This window comes from Ictalurus furcatus, chromosome 26, assembly GCF_023375685.1.
Source record: "Ictalurus furcatus strain D&B chromosome 26, Billie_1.0, whole genome shotgun sequence".
NCBI classification, from domain to species: domain Eukaryota; kingdom Metazoa; phylum Chordata; class Actinopteri; order Siluriformes; family Ictaluridae; genus Ictalurus; species Ictalurus furcatus.
The window spans coordinates 10,396,673-10,414,294 of NC_071280.1; the positions used below are offsets into that span (position 1 = coordinate 10,396,673).

General features: G+C 41.8%; 4 protein-coding genes across 5 annotated transcripts in view; 2 read left to right on the plus strand and 2 right to left on the minus strand.

Moving 5' to 3' along the window:
• pdcd11 (programmed cell death 11) overlaps positions 1–1,744 on the minus strand; it is a 31,545-nt gene extending 29,801 nt beyond the window's left edge. The window contains exons 1-2 of the mRNA XM_053615197.1: positions 1,601–1,744; positions 1,191–1,320 (exon numbers count right to left, since the gene is read on the minus strand). Of these exons, the coding sequence (XP_053471172.1) occupies positions 1,191–1,301 (111 nt within the window). The 5' untranslated portion in view covers positions 1,302–1,320; positions 1,601–1,744. The remainder of the gene's footprint in view (positions 1–1,190; positions 1,321–1,600) is intronic.
• A 63-nt stretch (positions 1,745–1,807) lies between these two features.
• Positions 1,808–3,797, plus strand: atp5md (ATP synthase membrane subunit k). 2 transcript variants are annotated; one of them, XM_053615202.1, is made up of 4 exons: positions 1,808–1,912; positions 2,312–2,402; positions 3,508–3,605; positions 3,710–3,797. In XM_053615202.1, exons 2-3 carry the CDS (start codon positions 2,316–2,318, stop codon positions 3,592–3,594), a joined length of 174 nt encoding a protein of 57 aa, XP_053471177.1. In that variant the 5' UTR covers positions 1,808–1,912; positions 2,312–2,315; the 3' UTR covers positions 3,595–3,605; positions 3,710–3,797. The 2 variants fall into 2 exon arrangements, with proteins under 2 accessions (XP_053471177.1, XP_053471178.1); XM_053615203.1 differs by having other exon boundaries at positions 1,818–1,903.
• A 2-nt stretch (positions 3,798–3,799) lies between these two features.
• On the minus strand, positions 3,800–14,026 carry taf5 (TAF5 RNA polymerase II, TATA box binding protein (TBP)-associated factor). The gene is made up of 11 exons (XM_053615198.1): positions 13,454–14,026; positions 11,899–12,124; positions 9,142–9,457; positions 8,643–8,806; positions 8,362–8,497; positions 7,383–7,503; positions 7,088–7,217; positions 6,662–6,826; positions 6,368–6,545; positions 4,713–4,890; positions 3,800–4,300 (listed from the first exon to the last, which is right to left on the minus strand). Exons 1-11 carry the CDS (start codon positions 13,830–13,832, stop codon positions 4,083–4,085), a joined length of 2,211 nt encoding a protein of 736 aa, XP_053471173.1. The 5' UTR covers positions 13,833–14,026; the 3' UTR covers positions 3,800–4,082.
• Positions 14,027–15,743: 1,717 nt separating this feature from the next.
• gsk3bb (glycogen synthase kinase 3 beta, genome duplicate b) overlaps positions 15,744–17,622 on the plus strand; it is a 37,893-nt gene continuing 36,014 nt past the window's right edge. Inside the window, exons 1-2 of the mRNA XM_053615304.1 lie at positions 15,744–16,559; positions 17,072–17,320. Of these exons, the coding sequence (XP_053471279.1) occupies positions 17,230–17,320 (91 nt within the window). The 5' untranslated portion in view covers positions 15,744–16,559; positions 17,072–17,229. The remainder of the gene's footprint in view (positions 16,560–17,071; positions 17,321–17,622) is intronic.

Here is a 17,622-nt window from a genome sequence, read left to right on the forward strand (position 1 = left end):
GTAAATTCAGTTATTATTTTGTCTTGTGGACTTTATGTAAACATCTGTTGTGTGAAATAACTTATTCAGGACAGTATTAAATAAACAAACAACATGAAATTTTACGATCCCTCTTATTTTATTTGAATTATGAACATTTTGCAAATTCAGCAAGGCGTCTGTAACTTAAAACCCTGACTGTATAAACAGCCGTCCTCTCACTAGTCTTATCATATCACAGAGAAACCAGAACGTCCTCTGTCCTGTCAGAAATTTTACAGCTTCATCTCTGACTGTTACAAAACACAGACAACACAGACTCCTCCCAACAACGCTAAATAAACGTCTCGTCAGAAAACTTCGCCAGATCAGTCATTACACGCAGCTTTTAGTCTGTTTATGCAACTGTTCACCATTTAAGTCCCCGTGTAAGAGTTTTTACTATATAAACGATAATGGATTAGACCAGTGTTTCCCAACCGGGATGCCGTCTGATGAGGGAAGGGGTGCCGTGTAAAAATCCTTCAAACATTTCTAAAATGTGTATAAAACAGTTAATATATGAGATAAATATCTGACGTCTGAAATAATAACACCGACACAGAAATAATAAAACACACACACATAATAATAATAAAATTATATATAAAAATAATAATTCCCTCCCTCTCTACCCCCCTAGCTGACCTGTCATATGAGTGTGCTTTATCCTAATAATTAGCGTGTGACGATGTGTGCGTAGTGCAAAAGAATATGGACAGATTTCTTAAAAGAAAAGCTCCAGATGCTTCTGAACCATCAACTCCATTCTCATGTAGCGAACGCTGTCTAGCATTAGTGTTTGTGTAGGGTGCCACAAAGATTTTTTTAATTTTCAAAGGGTGTCGTGAATGAAAAAAGGTTGAGAACCGCGGGATTAGAACATTCATACGAACCTGGATCCATTTGTGTTTGGCTTGTAGTTGGAAGTGCTGTCAGAGCTTCTATTATAGAAAATTAAACCAGAGCCATCTGACCAATCAGAATCACTAATTTTATTCCAAGTGAAAACCCTTTATATTTGGTGACTCAGGGGTTTCTGATTGGGGCTGTACGAATGATATTATTTGATCAATAATAAAATGTAACTCGGTGTCAGAGAGGGACTGTTCTCAGGCAATCATTTGGGAAAGAACAGTTTTTGGGTGTTTCCTCATCTGGGCATTACTTACCTCAAAAAGATTGTCCACTTCCACGCGAGGCTTCGTAGTTTTAGTAGTTTCCAGCTCAGAGGTTTTCTTGACTGGGCCACCACGAGGGAAATCATCTTCTACTGACGCCATGGTGGTTCAGCCCAAATATCTACACAGATGAAAAAGTCCTCCATTGAGATGCATATTACACCACAAACATCAGATCAGCATGACTACAAGCAGATGACCCGATTTCATTCCAAACTGATTACAATTACAAAACAACTCCACATTCTGTAAGCCAAGCAATAACATAGCATCACTGCAGCTTCACACACAGCTTTATCACATTAAACGCTGAAAACTTTACACACTGATAATCCACAGTCGCCTAAAGCACAATAAATAATACATATTTATTTATAGATATATTTTTTTAAATCACGTACATTCTGAAATCCGTTCGTTTTTAATAAGTCTGCTACACCATCCACACACACGTTCTTCTTAAAAGCGTGCCATGTTTGTGACCCGGAAACAAACAACCCAAGTATTGTAACCAATAGGAGAAACGGGTTCTCATAATTGACGTTAGAACGACCAGGAAAGCAGGTCACGGCTAGACCAATCATGATCGCGTATATCAGCAGGTCATGAAGGGGGCGGGACTTCCTGTTGTGCACTCGGTTTTCTTCACGGCCTCTCGGATTGAAGGGCACCGGTTCAGTGGAAGAAGAGGTTCATTTTGCAAAGTGAAGAAGGTTATATTTTGAACGAATCTTTAACAAATGTGTATTTATTTATTTGAGTTTGATAAAAATATACTAAATAAGGTTAAACAAGGATGATAATGTTGCGTGTCGCGTACGTAGGGCACAGTGTTGCTAGCATAGCATAGTAGCTAACTGGTCCGTGTAAGAGTATGGAGCTTTCACTTTGCAGTCTCTGTGTTGATTATTTCATTCGGAACATCGCTGATCTTCATGCGATTCGCAGTGGATTGAATCCTGATGCGATATTTGGTCTTATAAAGCTTAAACGTAGCTCGCTGCAGGCGGCGGCTCGTGAGTGTAACTTGGTGTGTGAGTGATGTGTGAATGGCGCTGGTTGAAGTTCACGTCATTAAACTCTAATGTACTTTTACATGTTTCAATTGTTAGCATCATGGCGGGTCACGACTCCGGCACTCAGCACCAGTTCACCGGCATTGCCAAGTACTTCAACTCCTACACCATCACAGGAAGGAGGAATGTAAGTCATGACCTTCTCATTGAAGTTATTTCATAAAACACTGCTGTAGGAAAACAGTCAGCAGTGAGGCGGTGTGATGGCAGCATGAATACCACAAAGTTGATTATTTTCCGAGAACAGCATGTCCCAAAGTCTCCTATTAATTGGCACAGCCATTTTACAAACAGTTACAAATATTCATTTATTAATGAGTGAATGGCAAGTGTAAAAGAGTTCATTAGAAAATCACACATTTACACCTAGAACAGAGGAGAGTTTTTACTGTCACACCAATGGTTTTTACTCTCGCACGGACGGGAGCGGGGAGGGTTTTTACTCTCGCACGGACTGGAGCGGGGAGGGTTTTTACTCTCGCACGGACTGGAGCGGGGAGGGTTTTTACTCTCGCACGGACTGGAGCGGGGAGGGTTTTTACTCTCGCACGGACTGGAGCGGGGAGGGTTTTTACTCTCGCACGGACTGGAGCGGGGAGGGTTTTTACTCTCGCACGGACGGGAGCGGGGAGGGTTTTTACTCTCGCACGGACGGGAGCGGGGAGGGTTTTTACTCTCGCACGGACGGGAGCGGGGAGGGTTTTTACTCTCGCACGGACGGGAGCGGGGAGGGTTTTTACTCTCGCACGGACGGGAGCGGGGAGGGTTTTTACTCTCGCACGGACGGGAGCGGGGAGGGTTTTTACTCTCGCACGGACGGGAGCGGGGAGGGTTTTTACTCTCGCACGGACTGGAGCGGGGAGGGTTTTTACTCTCGCACGGACTGGAGCGGGCAGGGTTTTTACTCTCGCACAGACAGGAGCAGGGAGGTGTTTTTTTTTTTTTTAACTCTCGCACGGACCGGAACGTGGAGGTTTTTTACTCTTGCACAGACTGGAGCAGGGACGTTTCTTAATCTTGCGCAAAGCTTGGGAGCTTGCAGGACAAAGACCCCAGTGATTAAAATAGGAGCATATTGGGTGAAGGTTGCTGTGGTTCAAATGACTTATTTCTATATATTTTGGGAAGAGAGAACTAACGTGAATTCGGCATTAGCAGTGATTGGATGAAACATTCTTGTTGGTAAATGTTCTTACTGATAAATGTCATTGCATTTTGTCTGTCCTTTGCAGTGTGTCTTGGCCACATATGCCAGCATCGCCGCCATTATCCTGTTCTTCAAACTGAAGCCCAAGAAGAAGGCTGTAACGGCGAGCTAATGTATTATAAGGTACACTCCTGCTTCGTACCTGGAAATCAGATCTGAGCAGGTTTTTGTTTTAAACATTAAATAAGTGAAGATTTAACCATAACATTCCTTTTTTTTTTTTTTAGGTTTTGTGATTTTTGCTGTACAGGATGAAGATTCGGTAACCAGTTGTCTTGAGTCACAATGTTAAAAATAAAGTGTACCAAACTCCAATACGTAGAAAAGATGTTTTATTTACACAATTATAAAAGACTGTACAGTTCAGGAGGCTGGGGCCACAAACCTGTATGGCAGCTATGTGTAAAATAATTAACTTTAAGTATCAGTATCTGTGTAGAACTGATACAAATACACACATGGTTAAGTCCAGAAGGTTCAGTTGCTTCACTGTAATACCATATTAAGAAACTAGTGTAGTCGAGCCACACGAGACCTTCGAGCTCTTCGTCTGGCAGTGTTGCATGATTTGGCGGTGAAAGCTGTGTTGCTGTACTGTGATCACTGGGAGGTGTATGCACCAGCAGCCAGTAGCAGGTTGCGTCTGGTGAAGTGGACGTGGATGACGGCGGTGGATTTGGTCACGTAGGTCCCCAACAATACTTCCTGAGAGTTGTCGGGTAAGTGAATGTGACCCGTGGCTGCTGTGAAATCGTCCGTTTCCACGTCGTCGACAGCTTTGGTGACGTCCCACAGCCGGACCGTGTTGTCCATGGAGCCTGTAATGAAGAGAGAATATCAGTGGCTCAGATGTTATGCGGATATGGAACGCACTTCTGCTTGTCCTCTTGTGCTATATTGATAAGGATATATAAATGATGACTAATGTCAGGATTAATTTAGTAACAGTGCAGAAACCACACTGTTTTTTTTCCCCCCAAAGTGAATTAGGGGGCACTATGAATGATTTCAGTTCATAATCTCACAAAACTGGTTACAGTTTCAGTTCAGACTTTAATGATTCCAGAAACGTTGTTGCAGAATCTTAGAAAATAGCATTTCATCCATTTTCAGGATAATTCAGGGTCTTTTCTACACTTCTAGTCACTGTGACCCAGACTGGTATTCTCATGTTCTTACTATCACAAAGACATGCTGTTCTCTGACAGACATGATTATAAAAGTACACACTTGATGCAAGGATCTCTCCATCTCTGCTGTATTTGAGTGAGTAGATTGTGTCGCTGTGACCCTTCAGTTCACCGATCATGAGTCCGTGGCCGATGTCCCACAGCAGAACTCTGCCGTCGGTTGAGCCGGACGCCAGGTACCTACCGCTGGGCGAGAACGCCAGCGAGTGGATCGGTCCCTACAAGGGGAAAAAAAATGTTTCTTTAAGAAGGATTCAAAATGTAACTGCAGTGAACACAGCTGACTCGTTTTCAGACGAGCCAAATACACCATTCATGTCACTGAATGGAAAAAAAAAAAAAAAGATCCGTTAGCTGTTTTAATTACAAATCGGACTGGTCCGAACGTGTTGATTAGTTTTCTATAAGGTTTCAACACGTTGAAAGACCATTATGAATGCAATTTAAGATTTATTTCACATCCTTACTGGCTAAAAAAGTATGAAGGAAAATCTGAGTACCAGAATTGCAGTAAATTCGGACCGGGCTGCACAGTTTGCATGAGTGGCTACTGGTTCCATTTTTGTAAAAGCAGGATCAATTAAACTTTTTTCCCCAAAGACCGAATTTAAAATTATCGTTAACGTCGTAATCTAAACAATTCTTAAGACCATTTACGGACTTGCAGAAACACTAACGGCAGCCCAGGCAGTAGTTCCCGCTGTAACTCAAATCACAGATTTACATTAAAATGCTCATTCTAATAATGTGTTATTGTTTCCGTAGTAACAGATTTTCTCTCTCTCTTACAATCTCATATCCTCACAACACATTGTATTAGAAAGTTGTCACTCTGCACAAAATGCAGATTCAGTTAGGATGGCCCAGAGTTTGAAGGTGTTTCGGAAAATAATACGAGGTGCGGGTCAATCAGCTCCCTAGGCCACGATTCAGTATGTCGTGTACACGAGTTGGGGCGCTGCTGAGGACCCTGGCAAGTCAATTTCGAAATGACTACACACTGGTGTTGTAAAAGGTCATCGCTGGCATTTATCAACAAGACCGATATCTTTGATATTATTAGTAATATTTGTTAGCTTAATCACAATCAATCATGGTACTTCAAGCAGGATCGTAAGCTAAATAGTGGATTTAAATAAATACGTAAATTTAAAAAATCATTAGACACCTTAAAAGTTGTTAAAGTGTATGCAGAGTTAAAAATAGCTAAGGTAAGTAATCATTTGAGGACTACAACAATGATAAGCTCCTAACATTCATAGCCGAAGTTGGCTGACAGTTCTTCCACCTTTTTTTCTTTTTCTCTGAGCTGAGAGGCTTTGGAAAACATAACATCATTTGCAGTAAGGGAACATGAGCATCGATGCTCCCTACATTTTTGTGGTTCATTGCAGGATTTTCCAGTCATAGCGAGCTGATGTTCCAGTGCTCCGGAAGGATTTTGTGATTGGGACAGCCCTTAAAATGGCCGACTCCCTGGGCGGTGCCCTGACTACTGAACGAGGGAGCTGATTGAGACGCACCCAGTCAGAATTTGATTGCGTATTTTATTTTATCGCGAGACCATTTTTGAAGCGGTTGGCGTGTGAAATGTGTTACTAATCCAAATGATGCCTTTTGACACAAGGCTATGAGAAAGTCTTTTTGGTGACATTACTCTTACAGCTACAGTAGAAAACCTTCTTGAAATCCTACCTTGTGACCGGTAAGAATGCGGACACAGTTGCCGTTCAGGACGTCCCAGAGGCGCACGGTGCGATCGGCCGAGCCTGTGGCCACGTAGTTGGAGTTGGGGTGGAAGCGGGTGCAGGTGACATCAGAGAGATGTCCAGCGAATATACGCAGTGGCTGGTGGTGGTCAGTGGCCCACAACCTACGGAGAGAATGACAAGATCATTTAATATCCGATATTGATGATGAACTTCAAATGTGACCAAGAGATATGGTGTCTACAAAAAAAAAACAAATAAGACTGCAAAATTCTCTTACCGTGCCACTCGGTCATGTCCTCCAGACACAAAATAGTATCCGTGTGCAGAGAACTGAGTGTCCCAAACTGGGTAATTGTGTCCCTTATACGCAACCAGACAGGTAAATGTCTGCAAGCTCCATAGCCTGATGGTGCCATCTTCTGAACTCGACAGCAGATAATTCCTGACAGACAAATGGTCAAGCAGTCATGCGGAGGGTGACCATGTGTGTGACAATATAACAAATACCACCAGAAATCCCATCCCATTAGAAACACTCTACAGTGCCGTGGGACAAGCAAAGTAAAACACATCAGGTTGTGCTAGTCGAAGTAATCACCTCGATACCCTGTCGGGATTACGTGCCTGTAATCCCCAATATGTTTTATTCCTTCACTTTAAACAGCAAGGTATTTTTTATTCAGATTTCAGCTGCTGCTCTAACCTGTCTGGACTGAAGCTGACGGCGTACACTGGCCCGCTGTGGCCGTACAGGATTTTGGATTCGCTGGCTGTTTTCTCGTCCATGATCCTTTCTAACACATCGTCCGACTCCTTGTCTATGAGACTGAGATCTGAAAGAAAGAAAGAAAAGTTGCAGTGTGAAGTAAAAAATTCAAAATACATTAAACTGCTCGACATAAAATACTCAGTACGGAAGTGCTCACTGATTAAAGCCATGAGAGTTTCGGTCCAACAAAATGTTGAACAGACTAGATGGCTAAAAGGCTCGCGCTCACCTGCTGCGGATTTGACCTTTCGCAGTTTCTTGGGTGTGACGCTCCACACGCGCACTGTGGAATCGGCAAAGCCTCCTGCTATCAGACTCGAGTCGTCTGTGATGTCCACTGCTGTCAGACCCTACCATCAGACATCGAACTTCAGTTTAGCTGCAATGTGATTCCATCCTTCCTATCCCATTTTCAAAAGATTAAAACTTGGTGTCTTCATGAGAATAAATACAATTTGAACTGGATCTAAGGGATGTACAGTCAAGCGCAGGAGTATCAAAAATCTGTAATGGTCCAGTTATGTAAAATTCCTTGAGTGCAATAAGTAATGACAACAGTCACCTTTTTAATGCTTACCCATGAACACTGTTTTATTTATAGATATACACTACCAGTCAGAGGCATTCGACTGAAATGTTTCTCATGATCTTAAACCTTTTGTTCTGAAGGTGTGTGATTAAATGTTTGAAATCGGTGTCGTAGACAAAAATAATTGTGCCAATATATTCATTTTTTTCATTAGAAAACTAACATTTTATTTACAAAATAAATCTTTTTTTTTTTTTTTATGGATGACTCTGAAAAGCAGCCAATAAGCATCCAGCATAGGTGGGAACTCCTTTAATACTGTTTAAAAAGCATCTCAGGGAAATTCCTCAAGAAATCGGGTCAGAAAATGCCAAGAATACACTTCTGGAAACTCTAGGCAAAAAGGGCGTCTACTTCGAAGATGCTAAAATACTCAATTATTTTGATTTATTTAGGATTTTTTTTTAGTACAATATAATTCCCATCATTCCGTTTGTGTTATTGCAGAGTTTTGATGACTTTATTATTATTATTCTAAAAAGTGAAAAATAAAAATGAGTGAGATCAAAACGTTTTTAAGATCATGAGAAACATTTCAGTCAAGTGTCTCCAAACGTTTGACCGGTAGTGTAATTCACACGGAATCATGTGACAATAATACGAGCTAGTGTGATCCTACCTGGTACGCATTAAGGAACGTGTAGAAGCATATCGAGGGCAGTGTTTCTGGGCCTAGACGAAGTCTCTTCGCGGCCTCTTTCATGTACATGATTTTGTCCAGTTTGTCCGAGTCCTTTAGTTCTGGTAGAGGAATCCTTCCAATCAAGCAATACAGTACAAAAAAATATTACATGTACAATCAATGCACTCTGTGTTGCTATTAGCTTGCTCGAGATTTAATATTTCGAGGATTTATCATCGCATGTAATACAGCTAATGAAGTTGGAGTTCCAGTCACACCTGTTTTGTTGTGGTGCATTGGGGTCCTGCTTCTTGCTTTTCGAACCCATGCTGTCCTTCTTGGGTTTCTTCTTCTTGGGTTTGCCCTCTTCGTTCTCAGCCTCTTCGTCTTCGTCGTCGAGAGGGACCTCGATCTCTGGCTCCTTCAGCAAGCCGTAGAACACCTGCACCAAAACCACATGACCCCAGATTGTCAACAGAGGCAAAAGACCTATCGCTTTAACCCAACTTCATGTAGGACTAATAATCCAGTGCAATTTAAGGTTCAACCACATATAAAGTGTGTCTTGGAAAATTGCAGTCTGGAGCTAATTACATGTAAACTATATCTTTTTTTTAGTTCATAATTTTAGTAAATATGTTTTCTTAAACCGGAGCACACAGACACACACAAAAAAACACGTCCCTACAGATGAATAATATTGCATAATAATAATAATAATAATAATAATAATAATAATAACAACAACAACAACAACATGGCATTCCCTTTGCTCACCTTGGCTTTGTTGGCCTCTCGGCGGGCTTCTCCAGCCAGGCTGCCGGACGTGCTGTCGATCTGACTCTTGCTACGTGGCATGCCGTCGAAGATGTCGATGTAGAGGTGCTCCTGGATGATGTTCCAGATCTGGTTGTTCTGGCGCTCCTGAAGGTGGCGCTTCAGCAGCTGGTAGGAGTCGCGTGAAATGCGCAGCACGAAGCGACTCGTGCGGAAATCCAGCAGCGTCTCGTTACCCTTCATGTGCTCCTTCTTGGTGAGGCCTGAGAGCACGCACAGATCGTCCTTGTAGTAGCATTCCTGATCACCGCTGAACCTGAAACGGAGAGCCGAGATGAAGCACGGGAATTTACATTTATTCATTTAGCAGCTTTTATCCAAAACGACTTATAAATTTCCTGACATAAATTCAATACATTAGTCGGGACACCTCATGAAAAATATTATCAAAGGCTTGGATACGATCAATGACTCATCAACAGCGGCAATCATCAATAAAATTGCTAACAACTGGGGTTTTTTATTTGTAGTTTCCAGGCAGAGAAGCAGGTTGAACAACTAGAAAAACATTTGATAATGAATTGCAGATGCAGGTTCTACATTAGGAACTTTGTTAGATGAAGATAATAATCTTATGTTTTCCTTAGTCTGTATTTATACGCTTAACTACTTAATCAGCTCACTATACACTCTTATATAACATTGGCTACCACTTTTTAGTCAGTTTCTGGGCAACACAGCATGGGACTGGGCAGCACATTTGTTTTTTACTTGCGTGGTGGTCTAGCTAAAGCACTGACTTTAGCTTTGATTACAGTGCGCGTTCATCATGGTTAAGGTCAAGACTCTGTGGTGGCCAATTCATATGTGAAAATGATTCTTTGTGTTCCCTGAACCACTCTCACAACATGAGCCCAATTACTCTTGACATTGACTACGTTTACATGGACAGCAGTAATCTAATTATTGGCCTTACTCTGATTAAGACAATAATGTGATTAAGGTGTTTACATGAGTCGCTTTTAGAATACTCCTGTCATGTTTTACACGTTATAGAACATAATTAGATTAACAGCCCGCGTCATTACGTCACCGCGCCACGCTGTCTGATGTCCATCCAGAATTTCACGTATCAACATACGGTTCATCTTCGTTATGATACCATATACAGTTTTGGGTGTTTTTATTTAATTTTTTTACGAACGCTTTAAGTGCAGTTAATTATTTGTCATGCTATACGTGCTAATAGACAACTGCTTGAAGCCGTGGGCTGCGTCTCAAACCGCTTACTTACCGTCTATATAGTAGCCGAGATACATGTATTTTTCCCCACTACAGGCCTATGGTAGGCAAGTTTGCGGTTTGGGACGCAGCCGAACTCTCTTGTTCGCCGTAAAATGTTGAGAACTGCCGTGTGTGATCGTGTCCTGTCGTAAAATGCGGTGAAAACTCCCACACAACGTTAGTAATGTGATTAAGGTGTTTACATGTCTGTAATACACATCCCTAATGCGACTAAAACAGGAGTACTCCACCTGTCTTAATTCGATTAGAGCTTAATTTGAGTATGACCTTAATTAGATTAAGGTAAGTAAAAATTGCTGTTTACATGGTAGTTTCTTAATCAGAGTATGGTCTTAATCGGGTTAAGAGTGGATTATTGTTGTCCATGTAAACGCAGCTACTGTCATCCTGGAGTATGCCCGTGCCGTCAGGGAATAAAAAAAATCCATTGATGGGATAACCTGGTCATTCAGTACAGTCATGTACTCGGCTGACTTCATTTTATTGCCGCATAACGTTGCTGAGCCTCGACCTGACCATCTGAGGCAACCCCAGACCTTAACACTTCCTCCAGAGGCTTGTACAGTAGGAACTATGCATGACCGGTGCATCGCTTCATGTGCTTCCCCTCTTACCCTGACACACCCATCGCTTTGGAATAGGGGAAATCTGGACTCATCAGACCACATGACCTTTTCCCATCGCTCCAAAATCCAATCTTTATGCTCCCTAGCAAAATTAAATCATTTTTATCTGATTAGCCTCACACAGCTGTTTAGTCCCAATCCTGTACGTTCTCGTCGCATTGTGTGTGTGGAAATGCTCTTACTTTCACGACTAAACACAGCCATGAGTTCTACTGTTGTTGGGTTTTTTTTACGACGTGACTTCACCAAGCGTTTTAAAGATCTCCGATCACCATCGTTCAAGATTTTGAACATTCATTTTTCCGACCACATTTCTTCCTCAGAGTTCACCACTCTCCTTCCAGGTTTTAATAACGCGTTGGACAGTTCCTCCCAATTCCAGCGATCTCCTTACTTTTTTTTCTTTGCTTGATGCAGGCCAATAATCTGCCCCTGCTGAAACACAGTAACATCTTTTCCACGACCATGCGATACTTCTTCCGACATGTTTGTTTAAGAAACGAGAAGCTACACACTGCATCGGTTAGAGTTAAAAGAATTGTTGCCATCTGAAACATATTCATCACTGCAATCATCAGCCAAATCATAGGCTCTTCAGTATTTGCTTATTTAAATGTGAACAGCAACCTTTTTTTTTGGCCAGGCAGTGTAGATTTATGATTTGTCAGTTTCTGAACCCTAAACCAGGACTCTCCATTCAGCATCCGTTCTAACAGAGGTCTATCTATAATCAGTGTCCCACCAGCTGAGGGTGTACATCCATAAACTAAGCAGAAAAATATTTTCACATCAAAGTCATTGTGTATTCAGACAATTCAAGACTCACTTGTCGAAAAACGCCTTCGCTTCGTTTTCATGGTTGTTGTAAACCAGCTCCAGGTACATGTGAACAAAAAGCGGGTAGAAGAGCTGCGACAGCTCGGCCCTGTGGCAGTCCAGCACTGACTCGATGAACTTCTTCAGCCCGCTGTAGTACACCTGATACAACGAAGGATCCCCCTGCTGGCTGTATGCCGAGAGGACAACGCGGACATCTGGCTGGTCTTCTCCACCTGAAGATGACACACAGATGAAGAGAAAAGAAAAGCGTTTTGTTTTTTTATTCTTTATTCTGATAATTGACCGAATGCCAGACTCACAGTCCATGCAAACTATGAGTGGTTGGACATGTCCAAAACAACTGTACTGCAGCAAGCCTTAGGATGGACTAATGTGAAACTGGGTATTGGAATCACTGGATCAATACTGTGTTCGATCGCATTTTTCAATCTGATCCACTGATGCTGTGAAAGACCTTGCTCTGATCATCTGAGACAAACTCAAGCCTCTTGTGTTTCACATTCGGTTACAGTAATACATTTACATACACATTGCAGAATCTGCAAAATGTTGAAAATGTAAAAAATAAAAATAAGAGGGATCTTAAAAATTGCACTGTATTTATTTAGTACTGCCCCGAATACACTATTTCACATAAGTGTTTACGTATAGTCCACAAGATACAATAATAACTGAATTTACACCAATGATCAGTGTGAACTGTTATTATTTTGTTTAAAGATTTTTCTCATTTAGTACCGCCCTTCAGAAGCTACATAAGCTATTTACATGTTTCCCAGAAGACAAAGTAACCATTTACACCAATCATCCTGTTCAAAAGTTTACACCCCCCTTGGCTCTTAATGTATTGTGTCACCTTCTTGAGTATCAGTGAATGTTTGCACCTTACGCAATAGTTGTGAACGAGTCCCTCAGTGTGAAAAGATGGACTTGGAGGATTTTTCTGAAGAACAGTGGGCAGTTTAACTGCTCAGGACAAACAAGGGACTCATGAACAACTATCACAAAACATAAAAACAGTCGTTGATCATCCAGGTAACGATACACAGTATTAAGAATCTTGTCAAATAAATATGTCTGTTTATTATAAGGACGATAATACCGAGTCAATATCGATTATATATCAATATCACAGAGCTCTGAAAATGGTATTTTTGGGAAAATAGGACAAGTAGGAAGAGTGCATCTCTACTGTAGTATAGATAATAAAACAGAGTGCTATTACACAGAAAATATCAAGTTAGTAGATCTCAAAAGGTGACCACAACCTGTTGTATTTATTTATTTATATGTATTGCATTTAGTAATTCAAGCATTTTGTGAACTAGTAGTATTATTATTTGCACACACAACATAATACAACCTAACACACGACTCCTACATAAACACTGCACCGTCACAGGGACGCTTTCAAACCTTTCGCTGCACCCTATACACGTATACCCTATACAGATATAAGATTACAGCTTCAACAGCCTAAGTAGTGCACTACATCTCCAAAAGCGATCCATTTGGGATCCAGCCTGCTGCTTGAATCTCACCTTTAGCCGGAGCGCCGCTTTGGGAAGTCACACGGCTGAGGAGTGAGCTAGCGTCTCCAGTGCCGGTGTTCAGCCCCGCTGCTGCAGCTTCTGTCCCGCGCGCCTCCTCTAGCTCGTCCTGTAATCCTGCCTCGCGCCGTAGGATATCTACCGACTCCGTTAGGTTGTTCCTCTTCAAGAACTGCAGCACGGCGAGTAAAGTTTGCTGCTGCTCTTCTGCTTTCGGTGCTACGGTAGAAGGAGGTGCGAGCGGCGACGAAGAGGAGAGCGTCCCGCTCATTATTCCGGGCAGGTTTGCTGCCGACTTCTCGCCCAGAATGTCGGGTTTTGTTTCTTTCTCGCTCTCGATGTCGCTCGGTCCGTCATGCACAGCCGCCATTTTGCCCCGACGTGGAACACAACATCGACGTGATGACGCAGGCAGAATGAAAGGGCGGTGGGACGACGTCCAATACGTGCCATCTGATTGGCTGCGTTCGGTTGTCGCTTCTTGTTTCCGGTCCTCATTTCCTTCCAATAGTATTCAAAAATGTTTTGAGATTCGGTATTAGCAATAAGGACAAAAAATGATTTAAATATTGATGAGCCATGTACTTTCACAATAAAAAAACATTTAAGCTTTTAAGACATCTTCATTAATTCATTTTTTATTTATTTATCATTACTCAGGTTATTATCTTTTTTTAGTTGTATTTTTTGTTTATTATTTTATATACTGAAAATAAAAATGATGGCTGTCTTGAATATGTTAGTCATTTTAAAATTATTTATGTCAAATGTTATTTAATTAAAACAAGAATTTGCATTAACTCCACCCCTAAGCTGCCAGGTTTCCTTAGAGAAAGAGATCACATTGTTATTTAATATAAAGTATTAAATAGCAACAAAAAAATAATAAAAAATTCAATATTAAATAGATAGAAACGATATTTTACAATGTCCCTTAAATGATGTTTATGCATAACTAATCTATATATGTATATATATTTTTGTCTATCCCTCATTGTATGTAGATGAATATTTGTTTGTCGTTTGTTATAGCTCATTTTGTTTATAAATCTGATCCAGTATGTTTATGTTTACTACTCCTGTGACTGTATCACCATAACTTGTTCAATAGAAAAATATTATATTGTCGTTTTGTTTATCTTTACTTTATTACAACAACCACCACCACCACCACCACCACAACAACAACAACAACAACAACAACAACAACAACAATAATAATAATAATAATAATAAATCATTGATTTCATTTTGCACTTCTTAGCTCATCCTTTCATGGAACTGAGAAATGGATGCAAGGAGAGGAAATGAGGACAGGAGGAATCAATCTAATGCATTTACCAAATGAGACATCCTTGCTCACTGAAACATCACTTTAAAGAGACTGCCTAGACAGAATGTTGAGTGCACACTGAATTACCCTGAAGTAAAACATTATTTCCTGCACACATTACACACTTAGGCTAAATGTTGATGTTTTAGCTTAAAGGCAAACCATATTAATTAACTGTTATAATTTTATTCTGGTCAGGGATATGGTGAATTTGATGCCTATCCTGGGAACACTGGGTGTGAGGCGGGAATACACCCTGGATCGGATGGCAATCCATCACAAAGCACCCTGCACACAAACACATTTACATGTAGGCGCAATTGAACATAGCCAATCCACCTAGCACATGTTCTGGGAGGTGGGAGGAAACCCACATTCACACCATATAAAACTTTATACAGACATTAACCCAATCTCAGGATCAAACCAGAAACCCAGTAGCTGTGAGGTGATAACACTACCCACTACACCACTATATCACCCTTAATTAATAATTACTTAATACATTTATGAAATTAAGGGGCGCGCAGTGGCTTAGCGGTTAGCATGGTCGCATCACACTGTGTGCGGAGTTTGCATGTTCTCCCCGTGCTGCGGGGGTTTCCTCCAGGTACTCCGGTTTCCTCCTCCAGTCCAAAGACATGCAGCGTAGACGTATTGGAATGTCCAAAATGTCCGTAGGGTATGAATGGGTGTGTGAATGTGTATGTGATTGTGCCCTGCAATGGACAAGTACCCTGTTCAGGGTGTACCCTGCCTTGTGCTAATGCTCCCTGAGATAGGCTCCAGGTCCCCGCGACCCTGAAGTATAACCTGTATAGAAAATGGATGGACGGATGGATGAATTTAATTATTACTTTACTTTGTCTAAAATGGCCCTAACCCATTGCAGGGCACAATCACCCACACTCACACACCACAGACAATTTAGAGATGCCAATCAGCCTACAATGCATGTCTTTGGTCTGGGGGAGGAAACACAAAAGTGGGAACTGAACCCCCAATCCTGGAGGTGTGAAGTGAGCATGCTAACCACTAAGCCATTGTGAAAATGTTAGGAGTATACTGTAATAGCAAAAACAAACATTCCCCTGGTCCTCTCCCACCCCACCCCACCTTCACACAAAATCAGGAGCCCATGTTATGGACACACTGTACAAAGTATTACAAGAACAGAAAAATGAACACGTATAGGCATAGAGAATAATATACTTTAATAGACCCGCAATTCTAACATAGCTTTATTTTTTTAAGGGGTTTTGTTTCGAGTTTTCTAGCGTGTACTGAGCTGTCAGACATCAGCTTTGCCGCAACGCCGCCTTCTTCTCTTCACTTCAACACTAGAGGTCGAATTTTAGCCATGTTTTTTTTCTTCTTCTTCTTTAAGCACATCAGCCTGCTGTTGGCCACGCCCACTTCCTCACACGCTCCGCTTTTGATTGGTCAGCGATATCACCGTACGCGTGCACAACGCCCCGATTCCCAAAAACACTCACTTTGCGTAACGCGCGTGCTCCTTCGTGCAGTAAAAGGCGCTGTTACGTAAATAGCGTTAGGAACCTACAGCCCCAGTCCGGGCGGAGAGGAGAGGAAAGGAAAGGCAAGGAAAGGAAAGGCAGGATTCAGCGCAGAGCTCCTTTTTATGCAGTAGCTGGCCTGCTTTAATCTGAAGATTCCCCACAGGGCTTTCAGACATCCAACTCCGATCGGAATTCCTCACTGACAGCGTTTCCGAGTTTATGGATGGTGCAAATCGGGATCCGTGTATGAACACCGTTTTTATTCTGTGACTGGTAGTTTCCATGTTTTATTTTCAGCGTGTTGAATGCTGGGCTAAAGCTGAATCAGGCAACCGCCATGGCCAGTGGATGGAGCATGGAGCCCGTCGGTTTTAGCAAAGCTAGCTAGCTTCATTTTGAAGACCATAGTTAGCTACCTCAGCCCATTTAACGTCAAAATAGAGCTCAAGGAGAAGCGACGTTTTGCTTTATTTGTCATTTTAGCTCCATATATAATTTTTTTTAACAAGCCCTGTGGTGTGGCTCCTTAAATTGCTCGTATTGCTTGCTGCTACTAAGCTAGCTAACACGCTAATACGGTCAAGACGGGTTTTTGTTATTTTTCCGTTAGTGTGAATATAATACACGGATAATTTGTCGCGTTTGTGCTCGACTGTTACACCTTATTTGTTTGAATGACATCTTAACGGTTCGGTAACTAAGCACAGGATAAAGCTTCGAGCTCTAAAAACCGTCCAGCTCTCTCTCTCTCCACAGCCAGCCGGAGGAATTTCAGCTGAGCACCACAGAGCCGTGAAAAAGAGGACAAGGCGCAGTCACTGCGCTGAGAAAGCGCTCGCTTGTGCTTCAAGAATTAAGGCACCATTAGGAAAGAAGATAAAAGAGCGAAAAGGAAAGAAGAAAAAGGAGGAAAGATGTCTGGTCGGCCCAGGACCACGTCGTTTGCAGAAAGCTGCAAACCTGCCGTGCCGCAGCCTTCAGCCTTCGGCAACATGAAAGTCAGCAGTGAGTATATCAATTTCCCCAAATCTCATCTGCCTCACTATCAGTTCTGCTTAAAGTCTTGTTCAGTGCACACTTCTGACCTGCAGGGGTTATCTAAAGTCAGCTTGATTAGGTGGAAAATTTCTGCTCTGCATCCTTGGGTGTGTTGAAATGTATTGGACTGGAAATGAACGCCCAATATTGTCTGTCCTGTCATCCTTAAAAATACTCAACCCATATTTAAAAAAAAAAAAAAAGAAAAAGGGGGAGAAAAGACTGAAATGTAAGACGTCCACAACTTAGGCGAGGATGTCCGGTTAATC

Bases quoted from the DNA above. Each gene is read 5' to 3' on its own strand.
- atp5md (XM_053615202.1), top strand. From the start codon at position 2,316: ATGGCGGGTCACGACTCCGGCACTCAGCACCAGTTCACCGGCATTGCC. The intron at 2,403-3,507 runs GTAAGTCATGAC...TGTCCTTTGCAG, and splicing joins CCATCACAGGAAGGAGGAAT to TGTGTCTTGGCCACATATGC.
- taf5 (XM_053615198.1), bottom strand. From the start codon at position 13,832: ATGGCGGCTGTGCATGACGGACCGAGCGACATCGAGAGCGAGAAAGAA. The intron at 7,218-7,382 runs GTGAGCGCGAGC...TCTTTCTTTCAG, and splicing joins AAAGGTCAAATCCGCAGCAG to ATCTCAGTCTCATAGACAAG. The intron at 4,891-6,367 runs GTAGGATTTCAA...TTCCCCTTGTAG, and splicing joins GCATTCTTACCGGTCACAAG to GGACCGATCCACTCGCTGGC.